The 19,245-nt window shown below is 40.8% G+C and overlaps 1 protein-coding gene across 1 annotated transcript in view; it reads left to right on the top strand.

Annotated features, from left to right (window-relative positions):
- TANK (TRAF family member associated NFKB activator) overlaps positions 1 to 17,306 on the top strand; it is a 46,414-nt gene extending 29,108 nt beyond the window's left edge. The window contains exons 8-10 of the mRNA XM_018566820.1: positions 2,000 to 2,103; positions 5,962 to 6,533; positions 17,095 to 17,306. Of these exons, the coding sequence (XP_018422322.1) occupies positions 2,000 to 2,103; positions 5,962 to 6,533; positions 17,095 to 17,271 (853 nt within the window). The 3' untranslated portion in view covers positions 17,272 to 17,306. The remainder of the gene's footprint in view (positions 1 to 1,999; positions 2,104 to 5,961; positions 6,534 to 17,094) is intronic.
- Positions 17,307 to 19,245: the final 1,939 nt, after the last annotated feature.

Below are 19,245 nucleotides of genomic sequence, written 5' to 3'. Positions count from 1 at the left end.
TTACTTATAGCAGATAATTGCGTGGGATAATCATATGTGGGACCCCTTTTCAGCCGCTTACCTAGCCCACCAAGCAATTCTATATTTCTACAAAACTGCCTCCCCTTATTCTTGCACCACCCTTTGGGATACCAAGATGTGGGAGAGCTCTGTTCCTGACACCAGTGGGTTGTGGTTTTTAGCAGGTGGCGGCACCATGTTTTGCTTCACCTGTTGATGCACTCACCCAGTGCATACTAGTCATACTGGCTGGTAGTGCCATAGAAGTTGGCTTGCATTCTTGTGGTGCTCTCAAATAATAAAAATTAAAAAAAAAGTTTTAATTCGTGTCTTACTTTTTCCAGGTGCTTCCCCCTCCAAAGTGGGGTGGAGGAGGGGGAAGAGCAGAGAACAACCCTAACCCACCTTTTATCTCTTCCAATTTTACTCTTTTCTCTTTTTCTTTAACCTTTATTTTTTCAAGTAGGTACCCTTGACCTTCCTTCAAGTAGATACCCCTTACTACCATCCCAGCACCCCTCTTTTAGACCTCACACCCAGTCGACGTAACCCTTCAGCCGTATGTCCTTAACAAAGTCTAGATTATATATTTGGTCCCCATACTAAGTATGCCTGCTACCTGCCAAATGCTCTCAAGACAGGAACTCCTGGTACTCTGTCACCCCTATACCACTCCTATATACTCTGAGTAGCATAACCCACCACCCATGCCAATAGACTGGCATATTGAATTTTATATGCAGAAAGATCTAACCTGGTGTTGTCCAATGCTGGTCTGTTAATATCTGTTGAATCCCCTTACTATGGTTCTTTGAGAACTGAATTGTTCTTTCATGTACCATTTACCTGTACCTGCAATTTTACATTTCTTTATATCTAGTTAAAAAAAATATATTTTTTAAAAATAAATGGATATCAGTGGTAGCCAGCAAGCAAGGTTGTGGAAACCGATCAATTGAGTTTTCTCAATGTTTCATTGGGGAGATCTTTCTTCACTTCCTATCCCAGAGACACCTCAGGAAATACCATGTAGTCTCTCCAATGTGGGAAAGGGAAATCCCCTCTTGCACAGTTGTCATCGGAACAGGCGTCCACTTTGAAGAATTTCTGTTCTGATAACAACATTTTGTATTTCCCATCACTTTTTGTACCTGTCACAATGGTCAGCAGGACAAATGGAGAGGGTGAATCTCTGCAGCAAGAGTAGAGATCGGAATGGTATGTTTAGACTCTACATACACTTTAAGCCATTTTCCAACTGACAGCAAGACAAAACTAACAGGGTGGAAAATTGTAGTCAAGTCCGGTAGCACACTGCAAACTTTGCTGAAGAATTTTTTGTAGCAGACGGGTACACATCGTCCTACCATGAATCCTCCTCACTCTGACATGTTTCACCCAATAATGGGCTTGATCATAGAGAACAAGTAATCTCTGAGTAAGGCCATTATTGGATGAGACATGTTCGAGTGAAGAGGATCCGTGGTGGGATGATATGTATTTGTTTTATACAATACATTATTCAGTGAAGTTTGCAATGTGCGGCCAGACTTTTTTCTGTCAATGACTATGGATGTTGGAGCAAGACTGGCTCGGCCAGTGTGCATCCGTTGTTCTCTCTAGTGCTTCTGTGAAGGAGTGTTGATACGGAGTTATGGAAGTTGGGGTGAAAATTTTATTCCATCTGTAACTAGACGAATTTCCTATGCTCCTTGGCTCCACCTAGTGGTGGTAATGCTGTGCCAGCGGCATTCACTCAGCTTTATGCTGTGCGGTAGATTTATACATTAGCCGTCTAGTATTTTTACTACAGCTTCAAATGAAGATTTTAAAACCATTTTGTTATATAGGGGTATTTCAGTGGCATACTTTATTACTGTGTTAGGTACAAGTGCTTATCGGTTGTAAGCTCTCCCTTGAAAGACCTCAGCACGGCGTAGATGTGTTTTTTATTTCCTTCTCTGCTACTGAACTCTCCAACAAAATGTTTTACACACAGGCAAAGCATTGAGCGGGTTTTCTCTGATGTAAAAGAACAATTTAGCCGGATTTGCAAGTTAACTAGAAAACAAAGCCGCCTTCTGAAGGGAGAAATCGCATCTGGTAATGGTATGATGTGCTTTATATTTCACAGTGAATTAAATGCATGATTTCACATCTCCTGATCTGTAACCTCTTTATATCTATAGAGCAGGTATCAGCAAAGTAAAATATGTTATAAGCTGAATGCATATACAGTTACCCCCTATATCTCTCTTTATGTATTGTTATGCAGGCAGTGAGTTATGTATTGCCTTGTGGTAGAGGCTGGATGTGTCCTATCCCTCTCCTCCCCTTTTCTTCTCCCTTTTAGTTTGTTACCCCTTCCCTTTTTCCCTGTTTATACATACTCTGTACACGATTTTGTATTTTTATATTTGTCGCATTCGGTTTACTGTATGTGCCTGTACAAAAAAGCTAATAAAAACTATCTGATTTTTTTTTTAAATACGTTATAAGCATGCTTTCCGCATAAAAACCTGTGAGGATAAGGATATGGGAGCTGCCATAGCTGACTTGTTTTTAAAGATGCATAGCAATGGTGAATGTTGGTTCATTTTGGCACCGAGAACCTGGCACTGTTGGTTTTTGGAGCAAGGACTGGGTGGTTTTTGGCACTGATCACACAGCATGATAGCTTTTGTAGGTGATAAGGTAAAGAAGGGTTAGTAGGGGTTAATGTAGTGTTGGGAGATTAGGATTAGAGTTCAGATTTAAGTTTTATTCCAGGCGAACAGCTAAATATGCAGTAAAAACACTAATAATGGGAGTTGTATTATCTGCAACAGGATTCTGTCCTGAGATGTATTGCTTGCAGACTGCAAAGCCGGGGTGACTGACTTTTCTTTGCTGCCGTTATAACTAATATTTGATCTGCTTTTACTTTTTCCGGTTAACTCCCCCCCCCACCTAAATGGTAATGACAATTTTTTATGTAACCTTTTCATTGCATGCCTTATTTTAGATCCATTGAGATCACTGGGTCTCTATGCTTTTCTGTACAATGCAGGCAGATTCTGGATGCTGGCTAGGAGCAGCAGGGTGCTGTACATAGCATCCTGAAAACATTACAGAATCCTGCCCCAGTATTCCACTCAAGAGCCCTTAGGCTGGGTTCACACCTGGGCATACCATAGGCGCATTTTTTCTGCTCGTTTTTTCAGCTTGTTTTTTTCGTTCAGTGAAACGCGCGTTCGGCTCTCGTTTTTATACCTCCACACTTGGGAATACCAATGGATACGCGCGGAAAAATGCCCCAAAGAAGCTCCTGTACTTGTTTGGGCGTAGGGCGTTTTTCAGCGTGTTTCCACGGGCTGAAATACGCTCAGTTGGGAACCATGCCCATAGGGATTCATGGGTTTTCACTTGCAGAGCGTTTTTCAGTGCTTCGATCAGCGCTGAAAAATGCCCAGGTGTGAACCCAGCCTTAGACCTGATGTAAGCAGTGGGCTGGCTCTAGGAAAAAGTTATGCAAATATTAAAATGCCTTGACGGGTGGATATCAGTCTGGCCATTCCTATTCAGTTTGCATGCAGACTGTCCTAGGTAATACCCACATGTGGTGCTGAGCCTCCCTAATTGAAAGAACTGGAATCCAATGAATGAAAAGTGTGGGTCAGTAAGGCTGGGCAAGATAGAGCTGGATATTATCCAGCTAGAGGACATTATTATTATTATTATACAAGATTTATAGGACATTCTGATGTCCTCCAGCCATGAATAGGGGTGGCCTCTGTCTGACTTTCTGCAGCTTCTAGTGCACACTGAGAAGCTCAAAGTGTACAGTGAAATCAGAGTAAGCAGTTTTAGTGCAGGAGAGGAACCTGTGCAAGACTGAAGGTAAGGCTGGAGTTCAGCTTTAAGCAGTAAAGTTAGGGCCCCTTCCTCTCTCTAGTCTGTGATTGGACGGTAAAGATAAAACAGCCGCAATTTACCCCTCTGCTTGTTATGCCTTCTGTGCTTGTTGCCTTGCCCACCCTTCGCACACCTCCATCACAGCTGTGCCTGATGCATGCTTTGCACTTTTCCACAAATACACAGTTATTCTTTAAGTTTAGGGTTATATTTTAGGTAGCTTAATGTTAGTTTAAGGGTTTCATAGTTCGATTTGAAGTGTTATGGATTCATTTAGTGGTTAGGTTAGGTTTAGGGATAGGTACTATATTTGTTTAAGTTGTAGCCTATAGAGTAGTCCAAGTGTCTGCTGTCTTCAATATGATAAACTTGGAAAAAGCGGACTCTCTATATGGAACAATCGTCCTGTATGTTTGTTCTAGGTTGGTGGCTCATTAAGTGGTAAGTCAAGGATCAGGATGACAGCCCAAGAGTTGGTGCCATTTGAAAAGCATTTCATCAATGGCGGCTCCCATTTTTCTATTCTCATAGCTTAATAGTAATAGGTTAGAAAAAAAGACAGTGCCTGGTAATACGTATTTTACAGTTCAACATTTAGAAATGCAGGATAAAGGAAAACCAAAAAGTATTGCACAAAAGTATAAAGTGAACCTGTCATTACATTAATGTACTGTAGTGCCATTCTGTACACAGAAGGCACCTAGAGCTAACTGCAAGAATACACAAAAACCTTGCAGAGAGCACCAGAATCACTCTGTTATACATATTTAGCTGAGGCCTCTCTCACACTTTCCTGTTCATTCATAACTATGGTAGGAGACCTCACTGAGGGGAACTTACAGCACTAACTTTTTATTTAAAGTATCACCACAATTTAAAATTAATTTTTGGATCCCCCAGGGGACCAAGTGCATATGTAGCACTTTGTCCAGTTCTGATCTATGCTGGTGTTGTGCATTAAAAGAACATTTCTTTTTCTATGCTGGCTGTAGCTCCACCCCAGGCTGAAGCCCAATTTATGGTAGTTTCTATAGGAGAGCTACAACATAGCCCTGAAGCCACCACCCCTCTCTCCTGTGTACTGTTTCCTATTCAGAGTAGGTGCCTCTGATAAGGTCATTCAGAACAATATGATTTTTCTGGAGTACCTGATCACAGAACATATAAAACAAATCTGAATGATCTCCGAAGCATCTGAAACTGATGCCATGAACAGAAGCCCTTCGCTGCACTCAGCCTTGTAGCCACCCAGGGTCCTGTGCATTCACTGATTTTCTGGTACTGAGTGCATTGGCTTTGCCACCTGCCCATATTCCATAAAGTAATATTCTGTGAGTGTGCAAATTGTCTACAGGCTGGGGCATTGTTGGCTGGGAGGATGGTGGGCGTGACTGCATTCTGACATGTTCCAAGTAGTCACTGTGTATGGCTGCCATCATCAGCTATGCCATTAGGCAGTCATACATGCCTCTACCTGGTCAGTTCTCATACCCATTGCAGGACCTAGCTCTTCAAAACTTGCATGACCACTGTATCCAGGAAATTGGAATGTGGAGAATTGCACTGTAAAAAGCACAAAGGTTTTTTTTATTTGTGTTGACCTGGGTAAAAAAATTCAGACCATTTGTGTTGAGAGTTTCACCTTTATTTCCTGTCATGTAAACACAACACAAACAGGGCTATTCACAAAAGGGTGAAGAGTTTGGAGAAGGTAGGAGAAGTGAACAATCTAGGACTTTGGTGGCGAACCTTGGCACTCCATCTGTGCCAAAACTACAAATCCCAACATGCATCTGCCTCTGGGAGTTATGGCTGTGGCTGTCAGAGCCTTGCAATGCCTCATGGGACTTGTAGTTCCAAAACAGCTGGAGTGCCAAGGTTCGCCACCACTGATCTAGGACAACATAACTGAACTGGAAAGTGAGCCGAATTGGAGAATTTTTCCAAATCCGCTATTTTGGCCTAGATTGTTCATTTCTTCTGCTCATGCAGAAATTAGGAAGATAACAATGCAGTAAGGATAAATGTATATTAAACAATTACAGTCAATGCTTTTATTACATGTAGATCCCACCTTAGAATTTTCCATGCCTATCCAATGCACAGATGAAGACAGTAAGGAAACTGAGATACTGCCGAAGCCAGTTATGACAATGGGCCTATCACACTTTGCTCCCATCACACCACGAGGATTGACGCCAGATGACGACCTGACCGTCTCTGTAGAATCCCTCTCAAACTTGAGCATCAAGTTCCCACCAAGCACGGACAATTCTGAATTTTTACAGAGTTCTACGGAAGGGCCGCCAGTTCTCCCTGTTGCACTGGAACAAAATACAAATTCTAGCAAAATCCAGGTGGAAGCTCCCCCCAAGCTTAGGAAGTTCAGCACAGCAGTGAGCAGTCCGCCATATTCACCTCGCTCACCGAGAACTGTATGCCACATGGACAATGTCAAGGTTGATGAACTAGGACCTAACTACAAGGACACCTTTGTGGGAGGAGCTGAAGATAGCAGTCTTTTCCTAGCAGCCAACAGTCCATCTGGGAAATATACAATTGCCTTCCATATGCCAGATATTCCAAATTTGGATGGATCTATAGAAGTAGCAGAAAGAACAGTCCGAGGACCTCAGCAGGTAATCTGCCTTTTGTTGCCTGTGGTCAGTTTATCCAGTCTTGGGTTAACTGTTATGGTTTTGGGTCAATTTTAACTTTACATTTACAGAATTTGAAACCAATGTTTTTTATATGTGCTTTGCTGCAGTTTTTTTTAAATGTTCTAAAAACAAAGATTTCAAAACTTACATGCTGTTGGGGCTGTTGTTCCTCCAAACCGACTCCTACCTCACTACTGTGTTTTGTAGTGATGTAGAAGTCAGCAGGAAGTACCACAGCAACCAGCGAGGGACATGCTATCTGACACCCTATAGCAGAGGTGCTATTATCTCTTAAAGGAGAACTATGGGGTTAGGGCTTTTCCCCATAGTTCTCCTAAGGGTAACGGGAGGACACAAACTAGCGTCCTCCCGTCACCCAAAGCTCAGTATATAGCGAGCTACAGCTCGCGGTATACTGAGACGCCGGAACGGATCCCAACAATGCTGTCTGGACCACCCAGCTTCATGAGTGACAGCTGGCTCTGCCTATCTAGAAGCAGAGCCAGCTCTACCCGCCCGTCCGGCCAGTCAGCGCTGGAGGATTGGACAGGGCAGAGGGGAATCCAGTCCCTCCCATGTCACGGCTCTCTGCCGCCACAGGATCGAGAAGTGAGCGAGCGCCGGTATGTGTTCGCTCACTTCCCGATCTACTGAGCCGACCTGTGACAGTTTCATTGTCACAGGTCGGCTCAGATTATGAGGCTGAGTGAAAATCACTCGCCTCGTAGTTCTCCTTTTTAAAAATGAAGGTTTGACTTATCATGCACTGGATGGGTACGTATGCAGACTCTTCTTTTACAGGCTACTTCAAAATAAACAAAAAAAGTATTAATAGCGACAGACTCCTTTTCATAAAGGGTGTGTCCATGACACAAGTTTCAGAGCATTGTCGTTTCCTAAAGAGAGATCACAGCAGAACTCTCTGAAGGGAATTTATCAAAACTGGAGCAGACAAAAACTGGAGCAGCTGTGCATGGCAACCAATCCGCTTCTCTCTTTCATTTTCAAATCCTAACTGAACAAACTGAAGAGAGAAGCTGATTGGTTGCAATGCACAGCTGCTTCAGATTTTGTCTGTTCCAGTTTTGATAAATTCCCCTCTCTGTGTTATGAAAACTCTGCACAAAACTTTCTGAACAGGTGGGCAAGGTGTGAAGAATGAAGGAGTCACTGCTGCTATTACTCATTCAGTTGCATATAAATTTCAGCTATTAAAGTGACACTAAACTCAGGCGTTAATTCTTAAAAATGCATTCAAGTACCTTTTTAATTATTAACCAAAATGTGTCTTAAGGTGCCCATACACCTTACAATTATCAGCCGATTTTCGTATGCGATCGTGTTTTCGTCCCATATTTGTAAGGTTGATGGGCAGTGTACAAACGCAAATACTGTAGAATCGATTGACTTTTGACTAACCAGCAGGTTAGAAAACTACGGTCGATCGTGCGATTTTCGCAAGGTTGGTGGCGTTTCCGTACGCCAAAATTCGTGCGATTAACACTGCTCATGCGCAAATGAAAATACGTGCGGTCGATTACCGCAATTCGTCCAGGTGTTTTTTTTTCCACTACAGGCTGAGTGAACCTTGCGATTATTTGGGCAGGATGGGGATGTACGACCTTTTTATTTGTGTATCACTCGGCTGTAGATGCTGAAATCATCTCTGAATTGGTGCTGACACTGTCCTTCCTTCTGGAGGGGGCTACTATTGTTCCCCATGGTCCCTGTGTGTGTTGTAAAGTTGTCACCGCTCCAAGCTCACTTCTGTGATGAACTACAATCCTAGGTTTAGTTTACTCATTTGTATTGAGTCTAGTGTCACGTTAAGCTCTGTAAAGAAATGACTTCAGCAAAGCAGATAGGAATGGACAGGTAAACATGTGAAAATGCATCCAGAGCTCCACCTGTTGGCTGTGTATGAAAATATAAATATTTATATCCTCATTGCAATTCTGATTTTCTCCCTTGGCTACTTTTAAGGGTTAGGGATATGTTTCCTGTAGGGGATCGGCCAATCACGTTTCTATTCATGTCATTACTATGGTACCTACAATTGGGCATCTTTTACTTATCCTGAATCTAAATGTAACCCTATAGGGGGACATTCACACCAACTCGGAAGGTCCTCGCAAGTCAATGAAATGGCTTGTGATGCATTGCGTTGTGTTAGCACACAATTTTGACACATTGCGTTGCACTAAAAAAAAAAAAGTAAAGCATGCGGACGGCAACACTGTGAACAAATGAGGCTTTCTTTTGACTATTGTCTTCTAAGAATGGTTTAGGGCTAGTTCACACCATAACTGCGTGTGTCTGCGCTGCTCAGTGCGATGCGATTTTAGAGTGCTTTTCAGCTTAAAATGGGCTTTCAGGTGCAGTCCAGTGCATTTGCATGTGTATTTGATGCGTTCCATTGTGATCAGGTGCAGCTAAAATGAGACGAGCAGTATTTTTTCTGACTGCATCGGAACGGACTGCACTGGTGTGAACAGAGCACCAGAAACCCCATTGGAAAGCATTGTGACACGCTTTTGAGGCAGCTGCCAACTGAACAGACTGCATCTGGTGTGAACTAGCCCTTAAACCTGAACTTCAATGGTGCCATAATTTAAATCTTTTATAACTCCTGACCTCTTGCAGTCCTCTGTACAGCAGGGCTGAAGTGTGAGGGGAAGAAGCAGCACAATGAGCCAATTAGTTCCTCTGCTGACAAAAAACATGTTAAGAGAAAGCAGAGTGATAGAGGGATGAGCTCATCACTGTCCTGCTTCTAGTTTTACTGGCCCGTAACAGGCTAGGGCCAGTCCATGATGACCTGGGCTCCGAGGAAGGGGGTTGGATGATGCTGGCTTATCAGACTGAGGACATCTAGTGGCGGGGAAAAAAATACTGTAGTAGGAATCGCTGGACGGAAGGTGAATATTGCATCAAAAGCTGGTTTTGTTATATTCTGCGCATTGATGAGGTCAGCTCAGACATTTCTGTCCTTTAACCATTTACATTCTTGTTTCCCTGCCAGTGTTGCTGTGCAGGTGATTAACCACCTACCACTTTCAATCTGTAGAAGAACTTTGCCCTGAATGATGCCCCATGCTGAGGGGGTGTTCATGAACACTGACCCCCTTAGCCCCCTTGTCACTGACGGCTCTGGTGTCCTCTAGCAATAGGGAACCAATCAAGGTGGTTCCTGATCATGTGATCACTATGTCACCTATGACATAATGATCACATGCAGGCCGGGGGTTTCTTTAAAAAAAAGAATAAACCTTCAGCCTCTAGATGTCACCGCAGCCTTTAGATTGCTGTGTGCTTCTGTTTCATGCTTTCCTTTACCTATTTTAGCACATAGTAAAATCAGCGCAAGCTTTGTATGAAAGCAGTGTGCCAAATAAAAACTTTCAACTTTAAAAAAAAAGTCAAAATTTAGTTAGGCAAATTAGTCAGAATTGTTCTTTATTACAAGTATTTATACAGTGCTGACAATTTACACAGTGCACATTCACATCAGTCCCTGCCCTCTAGGAGCTTACTCAAGAGAGATTTAGGTATGAGTGCCCCTGTGTAAAATTACATTTTATATATAATTAATACAAAAATATATATATAACTATACAAATATGATATATTAGGGATGCGCTGATACCAGTTCAGATACCAGTGCAGATACTTGGCATTTTCACAAGAACTACCAGGGTTGCAGCTGGGACCTGGCTCTGGCACTCCACCACTGTCCTGAAATCATTGGTCTGTATTGTTTTAGAAAAACTGTCACATGACAATAAACAAACATGTATCAGTAATTGGATTCGGTGCATCCTGAATATATATGTGTATAAAAACAATATAATACATTAAAGCAGAGATGTACAAATCCCAGGAGCTCCGTGTGCTCCTTACAAATGACAGATGCCTCCTAATTTTAGAATTTTTCTCTAGTCTAGTCTTGGAAATCGAAAAATATCTTTTCGAGCTCCAAGACTAGACTAGAGAATATATATATATACATATATATATTTTGTATTTAATTCTCATTTTGTAGTATTAGCCTAGAGTCCTGCTTTAATCTGGTGCCTGTTGTATATTGTTCATCCACTAGGTGTCCTTCTGCATTGTGTATTTTCCTCCATACCAGAACACAAGAAACAGCTGGTATGTGATTGCAAGTTGATAAGAAAATAGGCAGCTAGAGAAAAAAAAATGTTTTTAAAAATGCAAGTGAATTGGTGTATTTCCTAAAAAAAAATATTTTCTTGAACTATGTTTTTTCTGTAATGTTATATTCCTTTTAACCTCTTCAGCTCTTGTACCTTTATACCCCTTTATCGACCAGAGCGATTTTTATGATTCAACTTTGGGCCCTTTTATTTGACATTATCTTTGTCATTATTTAGATAACAAAGTTATTCACACTTTTTAGGGGGGACAAACTTGGCTTTCTTTTGACAATATGGTCTTGCAAAAACGATTGTATTTGCAATCTATAGGCAAGAAGACATAAAGCAATAAAAAAGTAGTGTTACTGTAAATAAGTTTATATTGTATTTTATCATTTCATATAAACGATGTTTCAGTGTCATTGCAAAGTTATTTGCAAATAAAAATCCTGTATTTTTATTTTTTTTTCAATTTTTAGTTTTATAACAAAACAAGTGACAATGGGGGGGCGGGAAATATATCGGTGATAAAAGGTAAAAAGAAAAACAGGAGCAGGCAAATAATAATAGCCTACTGAGGCAGATGCATGATAGTATTTGTAGTTTCCCCACAGCTGGAGGGCTGCAGTTTGGCTACCCCTGATTTAAGGTCTTCACTGGAAGCACATGTGACAGGATGACAACCCATGAGAGCAATTAGGAGACCAGCATACAGAGTTGTCACCCCATAAAAAAGGGTGACGTTCTTGGCAGAATTGTCACCCTTTGACATGAATGTCCGATGGTGACTTCAACTGGCCATTTCAACACATCTGAAAATGGTGGCAAAGAAAACTCTGGTATTCTTCCGTGCCAGACGGGGCAGTGCTGTGCATCAGAGCTGTGTAAATCTCAGGATTGGATAGACAGAAAATATAAATTCTTTGGAAAATGAATCCTATCTCTTGTATGTATTTCATATGTATGTTTAGCTGTTTGCCCGGAGTTCAGCTTTAAGTAGTTGGGTCATGCATGAGCCAAGCCTACCTGTACTCTTGTATTAATCCTAACAGGTGCGTTCCGAGGATGGGTGTCACTCGGAGCGGAAACCAGGTGACACCCTGCCGTGACGTCATTGCGAATATGCGGTTGTCTTATTGGCGCCTGCCGGCAGCCATCTTGGTGATGGACACCGGCAGAGAGACGAGGGGACGTTCACCCGGTGGGATGAGGTATGCCGCCGGATCCCCTCCTCTCTCCTGACACTGTTCCTAGGGGGTGACACCAAAATGACGGTCATTTTGTTGTCACCCCTCCAATGGTGGCACCCGGGTGCGGGCCGCACCCCCCTTGTGGTGCCACTGAATCCTAATACTAGTCTACAGTCATGGACAGCCCTGTGATTTTTTGGCCGAGTTCAGCTTTATCTTTATACTAGTCAGCAGTCATGGACAGCGCCGGGATTTAGGTAGCACTTCATTTTGAAGTAAATGTAATATTTTGACTTTGAAACTTTACCCTTTAAATCCGAGCAATGTTCCTGCACTCTATAGCTGCAATGCAGCAGGCATGATGGGAGAGGAACACTCGGTAGAGCAGGAAGGTCAGCTAAAACATAGAAGTTTGTTGACAACCGAAAACACAATTGGGAGCGACACACATTGTCGTCCTTCCGGCAAATAATTGAGGTCTACGGAATGTTTCGACACATAAGTCATCACATTCGCGTACTGCCAAGTAATTCCCTTCTCCAATCTCAGTATGCTTTAATCCTTCTGTACGAACATCCCATTGCAGACGGCTGTACGCAACTTTCATCTACTCTGGAGGTTGACATGCTAACGTGGACATCTCAAGTATGCTCTAGAGATCCCATATGGTCCATATGGCTGGCCCCTGCTCATCTAGGAAGCAAGTGCTGTTACCAAACACAGTTGTTTATAGAAGTAGGCAGCAGCTTATGTGGTTGTAAGCGTTTGCAGGGATAGATTGCAGCTCTGGTGAGCTGTGATACTTCGTTTTAGCAGTGGGGAAAATGATCATCAACTGTTACATGATTAAAGGCACCTTTTGGGAAAAAGCCTCAAATCGCTTTTAATATTATTAGACTTATTATTTTATTTCATCTTAAAAATTTTCCTCAAATTGAGGATGGTAAAAAACAAAAACATCACTGTAAGAAAAAGGAAAAATAAATCTGATGACGGGTATACGGTGCAAGCAGCTAGAGGTGCCTCTACATACCTGCATCAGCTTTCATCACCCCTTGTATGCCCAAGTGCCAGGCGAAACCAGAGCCCTCAACCTTCTGCCTGCCACACATTCCTACTGGCCAGTGAGGCCGTCCATTATTAATTATGATTATACAGTGGGAAAGGTGTGATTAGCCTCTAACACTACTCAAAGGTTTTAGATCTTTGCCCGTGCATTACCAATCCCAACACTGTGCGTAAAGGGGGCAATGAAGGCTGATGTGGGTACCTAAAACTGCCTGGGCTTTGTACATACTAGCAGGTTGATTGTTCAATTTTTGATTTTACAGTAAAAATATTTTTAAAATTGAAATCCAGCAGTATATCGTCAAAAGCAACCCTGCCACTATTTTGATCATGTCTAGGCTTATGTTAAATCCACTTATAAGATTCTAATACTACTGCTTCTAGTTAGTCCGCCATGGTGTTCAGCAGGTTACATTTCATCCAAGTGTCTACATAATAGCTCTGATGTGGGGGGTGTCTGTGATCATTAAAACCTATTGCCTTTTATTCGTAATCAATAGCGGGGATTTTTGGATTGGATTTTAGTTCAGAATTTTTCTCCGTGGGCATTCTGAACACGTGCACCCGGGGACATACTCCATCAAACTACACACAGATGAGCTACTTGACCTGCAACAGAACAGATACACTACTGTTATGTTTATTCTGTTTCATGGTTGCATTAGATGAATATCTTGCAGACATCCATTACTTATGAGTACATGATGATGTACCCACCCAAAAGTGCTGAGGCTTGCACCGTCAACTGCCATAGAGAATAATACCCACAATTGCAAAGTTTTTCGTGGAAACACCCACGTCCTCAAGGTCTCTGGCAGTGACACAGACAATGAAGAATACCTGGTCCTCCAGGTTGGGAGTTGTACACCATGATATAAAGTAATATAAAAGCCATTTTTGCAAAGCCTAAAACAGGATGCCAAGCCCCCTTCCATGCGCTGTAGCATCTTGAAGCAGTAGTAGTGATGAGGAAAGCACAAACTATACTATTTACTTGGTGTACCCCAGTGTTCCTCAACCTTTTTTGTTTAGCTACGGCACCATTTAAAAGTATGCAAAATCTCGAGGCACCCAAGCCTAAAATGTCATAGATTTTAAGGGGGACCCCACACAAAAACCCTTCAAATCAAGATTCCCCCTTCACAACACCCTTTGCATCAGTAGCCCCCTCTTTACATCAGAAGCCGCACTTTCATATTGGAGCCCCCTTTCACATTGAGTTCCCCTTTCACATCAGTCTTTATTCCCCTCTTAACATCAGTCCCACCACAAAATTTTGAGGCACCCCAGAGGAGGCCAGGAGGCACACCAGTGTGCTATGGCATGGTGGTTGAGAAAGGCTGGTGTACCACATCATATTGCAATCAAGATTCAATAAAGGGGAGGCAGGTGTAAAAAGATGCAACAGAAATACATGGTGCCCATGGAGGACAAGGTGAAATGAGTTGCAATCTTTTTTTCATATTAGTTTGCGATTTTCTTTTAAAGACCTGTGGCTTTTACAATAGTCACCTGAAAACACTAGAATTATACATGGCCCTGTAAGATGTGCATGTCTATGAATTAGTAAAGTGACACCTATGAGTGGTGCAGGCATTGCTACTATGCACCTTCTGTGAATCTGTGCAGGACCAAGCTTTCCATTCTGTTAGAGATTCCATTGGGCTCCAGAATTGCACCCAGTGATGTGGCAATTGTGTCCTTTTTCATGATATTTATGTGTTGCAAACAGGGTTTCACTATATTCTCCCCTCCAGGTACTGAGGCACTTCCAGCTTTTTTGAACTTTCATTTATCAACACATCGCACATGAGCATAAAATGGGCCTCCCAACAGCTGTTTTATGTGCAACGCGTTCCCTGTCAGCACATAGATTTTTTTGTCAACACAGAAGATGCTAGCATGTGTGACGAGTGCCATCATCTTCTGCTTTGTGATGGCTCGTCCAATATTATGGTCTGTTTGAGCTTAAATTCAGGTTAAAAAGAGATTTTGTTAAAAACCACCATAATGATAAACTACTTTAATTATTTTTATGTATGTTAACCATGGAATCAAGTAATCCTATTACTAAAAACTGATCTTCAAAAATTGGACTGTTTTGGGAAGTTTTAGCTAATCCAGTCTACTAAACAAAAGATAAACTGTTGGCACCATATAAATCCTGTATAATAATATTAATAATAATTATATTAATAACCAATTAGTTAAAATCACAGCAGTGCATTTGGAACGTGACAATGGATAGATTTAATGAGAAATGTATTTTGCTAATTATTTCTAAGGCGACTGATACAAAGTATTATACTAACTAACTTAATTTTGGGATCTTTGTACCATTTAATTAATTTGCAGGGAATGTAACAATATATTAGAGATTAACAATATACAAAAATAAATTTTGAAAAATGCTTAATTTAAGGGACAACTCATTCTCTGGTCATGTTCATTAGAGTTAAGCACTTGCTATACATTTAAAAAAAAGGGGGGGGGGGGCAAAAAAGCCAGGGTAAAAAAATAAAATAAAAAAGATGAAGGTTCATCCTATTGTATGGCTTCTTTATAAAAATATTATTGTTGTTTATCTTATGTTTATGACTGGGGTTTGTTTAGTACACAGGAATACACCAATTACCTTTTTATAGAGTCATATACTGTATGTTTGAATTAAAAACCAGAGGAACATTCTCCAATGTTTCTTCACTTAAAACCGGAGCATATCTTAAAGCTAGACTCACATTTATGTGTCTCTGTATTAATTAATATGTAATCAAATGCATTTTTAAATGCAAGCTGTGTAAGTACCTGAATTTAATTTCAATATAAGCCTCTTACTGTACATCACAGCTTAAAAGCAGCACAAGAAGCCAATCAGTTGTGCCTCAGTGCTCATGTGTTGACAACAATCATACTGATAGTAGGAGAGAGAGAGAGAGAGAGGAGAGTTGCAGAGAGCTTATCCGTCTGCTGCTTCACTGTCCAACCAGACTGGGAAAGGGACAAGACCTGTAAGTGTTACCTGCAGCACAAGAAAATCAGGTCCCCGACCATATCTTGCGTCTACATAAATAAGACAATCTTTATGTAAAGCAGCTGATAATGGTAGGGTCAGGATCTGCTATATGTCATTGAGCTACTCTCAGCTTGTGCAGACACCTCAGACCATTCCCAGCCTGGATCGTTGGGAATACTTTTATCCAGATAATTGTGGGCAGCACCGTGGCCTAGTGGTTAGGGCTTTTGCGGGGTCCCTGGTTCAAATCCCGACCAGGTCACTATCTACAAGGAGTTTGCATGTTCTTCCTGTGCTTGTGTGGGTTTCCTCCCACACTCCAAAGACATGCTAGTAGGTTAATTGGCACCTGTCTAAATTGGCCCCTCGTATGTATGCATGTGAGATGGGGACTGAAAGGTGATGCGAGGAATCTGACACTGCACTGTTGCCCTTCTGTTGTCTTGTACCAGTCTTGCCACTCTCCGTTCTGCCCTAACATTGACTAGTCGCTGACGGCCACAATTCGCACGTTCAGACCCAGATTTTCGGCTGACAGTCCAGTCTTTAAACACTTTAACAATGGCTGCTCTTGAACATTTAACGAATTCTGCTGTTTTGCTGATACTCGCTCCATGGCTCGCGCCAACAATCATCCCACATTCAAAGCCTGTTAAATCACTTCTACTGTCGTGGTAAACAACCTCCTTCCCTATTTATAATGGTCTGGCCCTCTAGCACCTTCAGCGCGAAATTATAGCTAATTTGCCCACAAACGTCAGGTGGTCATAATAATCTGGCCACTCAGTGTATAAATACCTGAAATAAATAATTGCCATTGTTTACACCCCCGAATAGGACATAAGCATATGGAATAATATAGTGGCTAGATCTACTGACCATCTTAGATTTATGGGTAGATCTGGTCAGGGGACTTGGCTTCACTTGGAGCAGCACAATTTTCAGGCATTGGACCACTAAACATAAGCCAAAACTTAACTTCAGGTTCTAAAAGTTGCATGAAGCAATCTTTTTATCTCATTGTCAAATTCGGATAACAATGAATGCTGTAGAAACGCACAAAAACTGAGCATTGCAAAGCCATATATATAAATTCTTTTTTTCTTTTGTAGCCTGTGTGGAAGCCATCTTCACATCAAGACGACGACCCATCAATAGCAGTTGGTGAGAAGTGGGATCGGGATAGTTCGGACATATGCGAATTCTGCCAAGCTGTTTTCCCTCCATCTTCAAGAGCTAAAGCAGAATTTCTTAGGCATCTAAATTCACACTTTCAAAAAATAATTTAAAGACACTTTGTTGTCCACGCTGTTTTTATTTAGTAGTAATACAGATTGGAATATTGCGTATAAATGGAACGGACTTTCCATATATAGATATGTATAATAGCGAATATTGAAGTCAAATTTTCAATATTTTTACATTTTAATTTTTTTCCAAAGCCTGCATAAAATTGTATGGACTTTTTGGGATTTTTTTTTCTATTTTTAATTTTGTATTCATCTGCACTGCCAGCTCTGTGCTGTATTTTATATACCTTGTATATATGTGTTTAAATATAATAATATTCCCTTAAGCAAAAACTTTTTTTATACTCTTCAAATATAAAATACATTTTTATGAACCATAAAAAAAAAAAAATCCTGCACACGTGAGTGGCAATACCCTAAAGCAACAAGCTAACAGCATTCCTATTTTTTAGCACTAGAACCTACTTTACGGTCTAAGCCTAACTGCTTCTAGGTATATTTCTTTATTATGGATATGTGATAGGAAATTAATAAAATGTGTTAATTAGGAGCTGATGAAATGAAATTGTTACTGCAACGTGTTTAAAGAAGTATATATTTTATGTGGGGGGGTTTATGTTCTATTGACACATTTTGAAATATATATTTAAATTCCTTTTGTATTTTAGTTGCATTGTATAAACTGTATATTTACCTCTTTTAACAATACACCTCAAACGTAAAGATAAATATTTCATATTTATATTTCCGATAACTGTTTTACAAAAAAATAAAGCATTAAATTGGGATTTTTAGTCTTTTTTTTTTTTTTTTTTCCGCTCATTTTTTTTTATTTTATATCTGAGATTAAAGTGTTCATTTAAATGTACCTGTACCTGGTTACAGTTGCTATCAATACACATTAAGTGATTTAGCTATTAAAGATTAAGGAATCAATTCACTAAATCTATCATTCAGATTCTGTGCTAGGAAACTTGATGGCTTCAAACATAAGTCAACTAAAATAAACGTGATCACGTGTTCACTAGGCCAAAGTAAAATATATTATTTATCTAATAACCCAAGTGTTGTCTCCTTCTTCTTCTTCTTCTTTTTTTTTTTTTTTTCTTTAACAAGAATATAATTAATACAAGAGGGGGAAAAAAAAGCTAACAGTACAAATCATAGGAAAACAGCATCAAGAAAAGGGATATACAATAACAGAGAAATTGACTAACATATAAAATTAGCAACATGTAGTTTATATAAACTCTATTGGAAATGTAAACATATAGGGTCAATTAACGAAAAAAATTGTGTCCAGTCTATACTGAAAGAGACCCCACAAGAGGGGGAAAAGACAAGGCAGGAAGAGAAGCGAGTGGGAAATAGGAGAGACATCCAGATTAAAATAAAGAAGGAAAGAAGACCTATTTAAAGAAAAAAAGTAGAAAGAAAGGGAAGGAGTGAAGGGAAAGCTGGAAAACCTCCTGTTCCCCCTTCACTTGGGGAGTAGCCTTATTTAAAATTTTTATCAAAACAAATAAACGGCAGTGCCCACTTTTTTTTTATTTGAAAAATGTGGTTATTAGAAAATCTTAGCCTGTCAGAACAAGGTTTTGAAGACTTGCAGAAAAAGACGTGATTGAGATTAAACTGTAGCGATCCACTGGAGATTATCACAATCAAGATTCTAGTTAAAAAGCTGCTTTGCCGCACAGTGGGCAGAGGCCGGAGCGCTTGGTCTGTTGTGGAGATCCCTATAGTAGCATTTCCCTGGGGATGTTACACTTCTCCCTAACAACCCTGAGCAGCAAAGCAAGCCCACATTATTACTCAGAGAGCAGCGGCAGCTCGTATGTCTTCCCTATACCTAGAGACTTTGTTTATTGTGAGATATTCTAGTGAGAACTGTGATACTTCCCAGCGCACCTTTCACTGCCCCTGCTTAAAAGCAAAACTACTAATTACACCACATGTGTAACAAGGAGCCCTCTGCAATCACAAGTAAACAAAACTGGTTTTCCTGCAGGA

Source organism: Nanorana parkeri, unplaced genomic scaffold (genome assembly GCF_000935625.1).
Source record: "Nanorana parkeri isolate BGI_ZX_2015 unplaced genomic scaffold, ASM93562v1 scaffold979, whole genome shotgun sequence".
NCBI lineage: Eukaryota > Metazoa > Chordata > Amphibia > Anura > Dicroglossidae > Nanorana > Nanorana parkeri.
The sequence above is the reverse complement of the archived record's forward strand: the minus strand, read 5'-3'. Positions and strand labels throughout refer to the sequence as shown.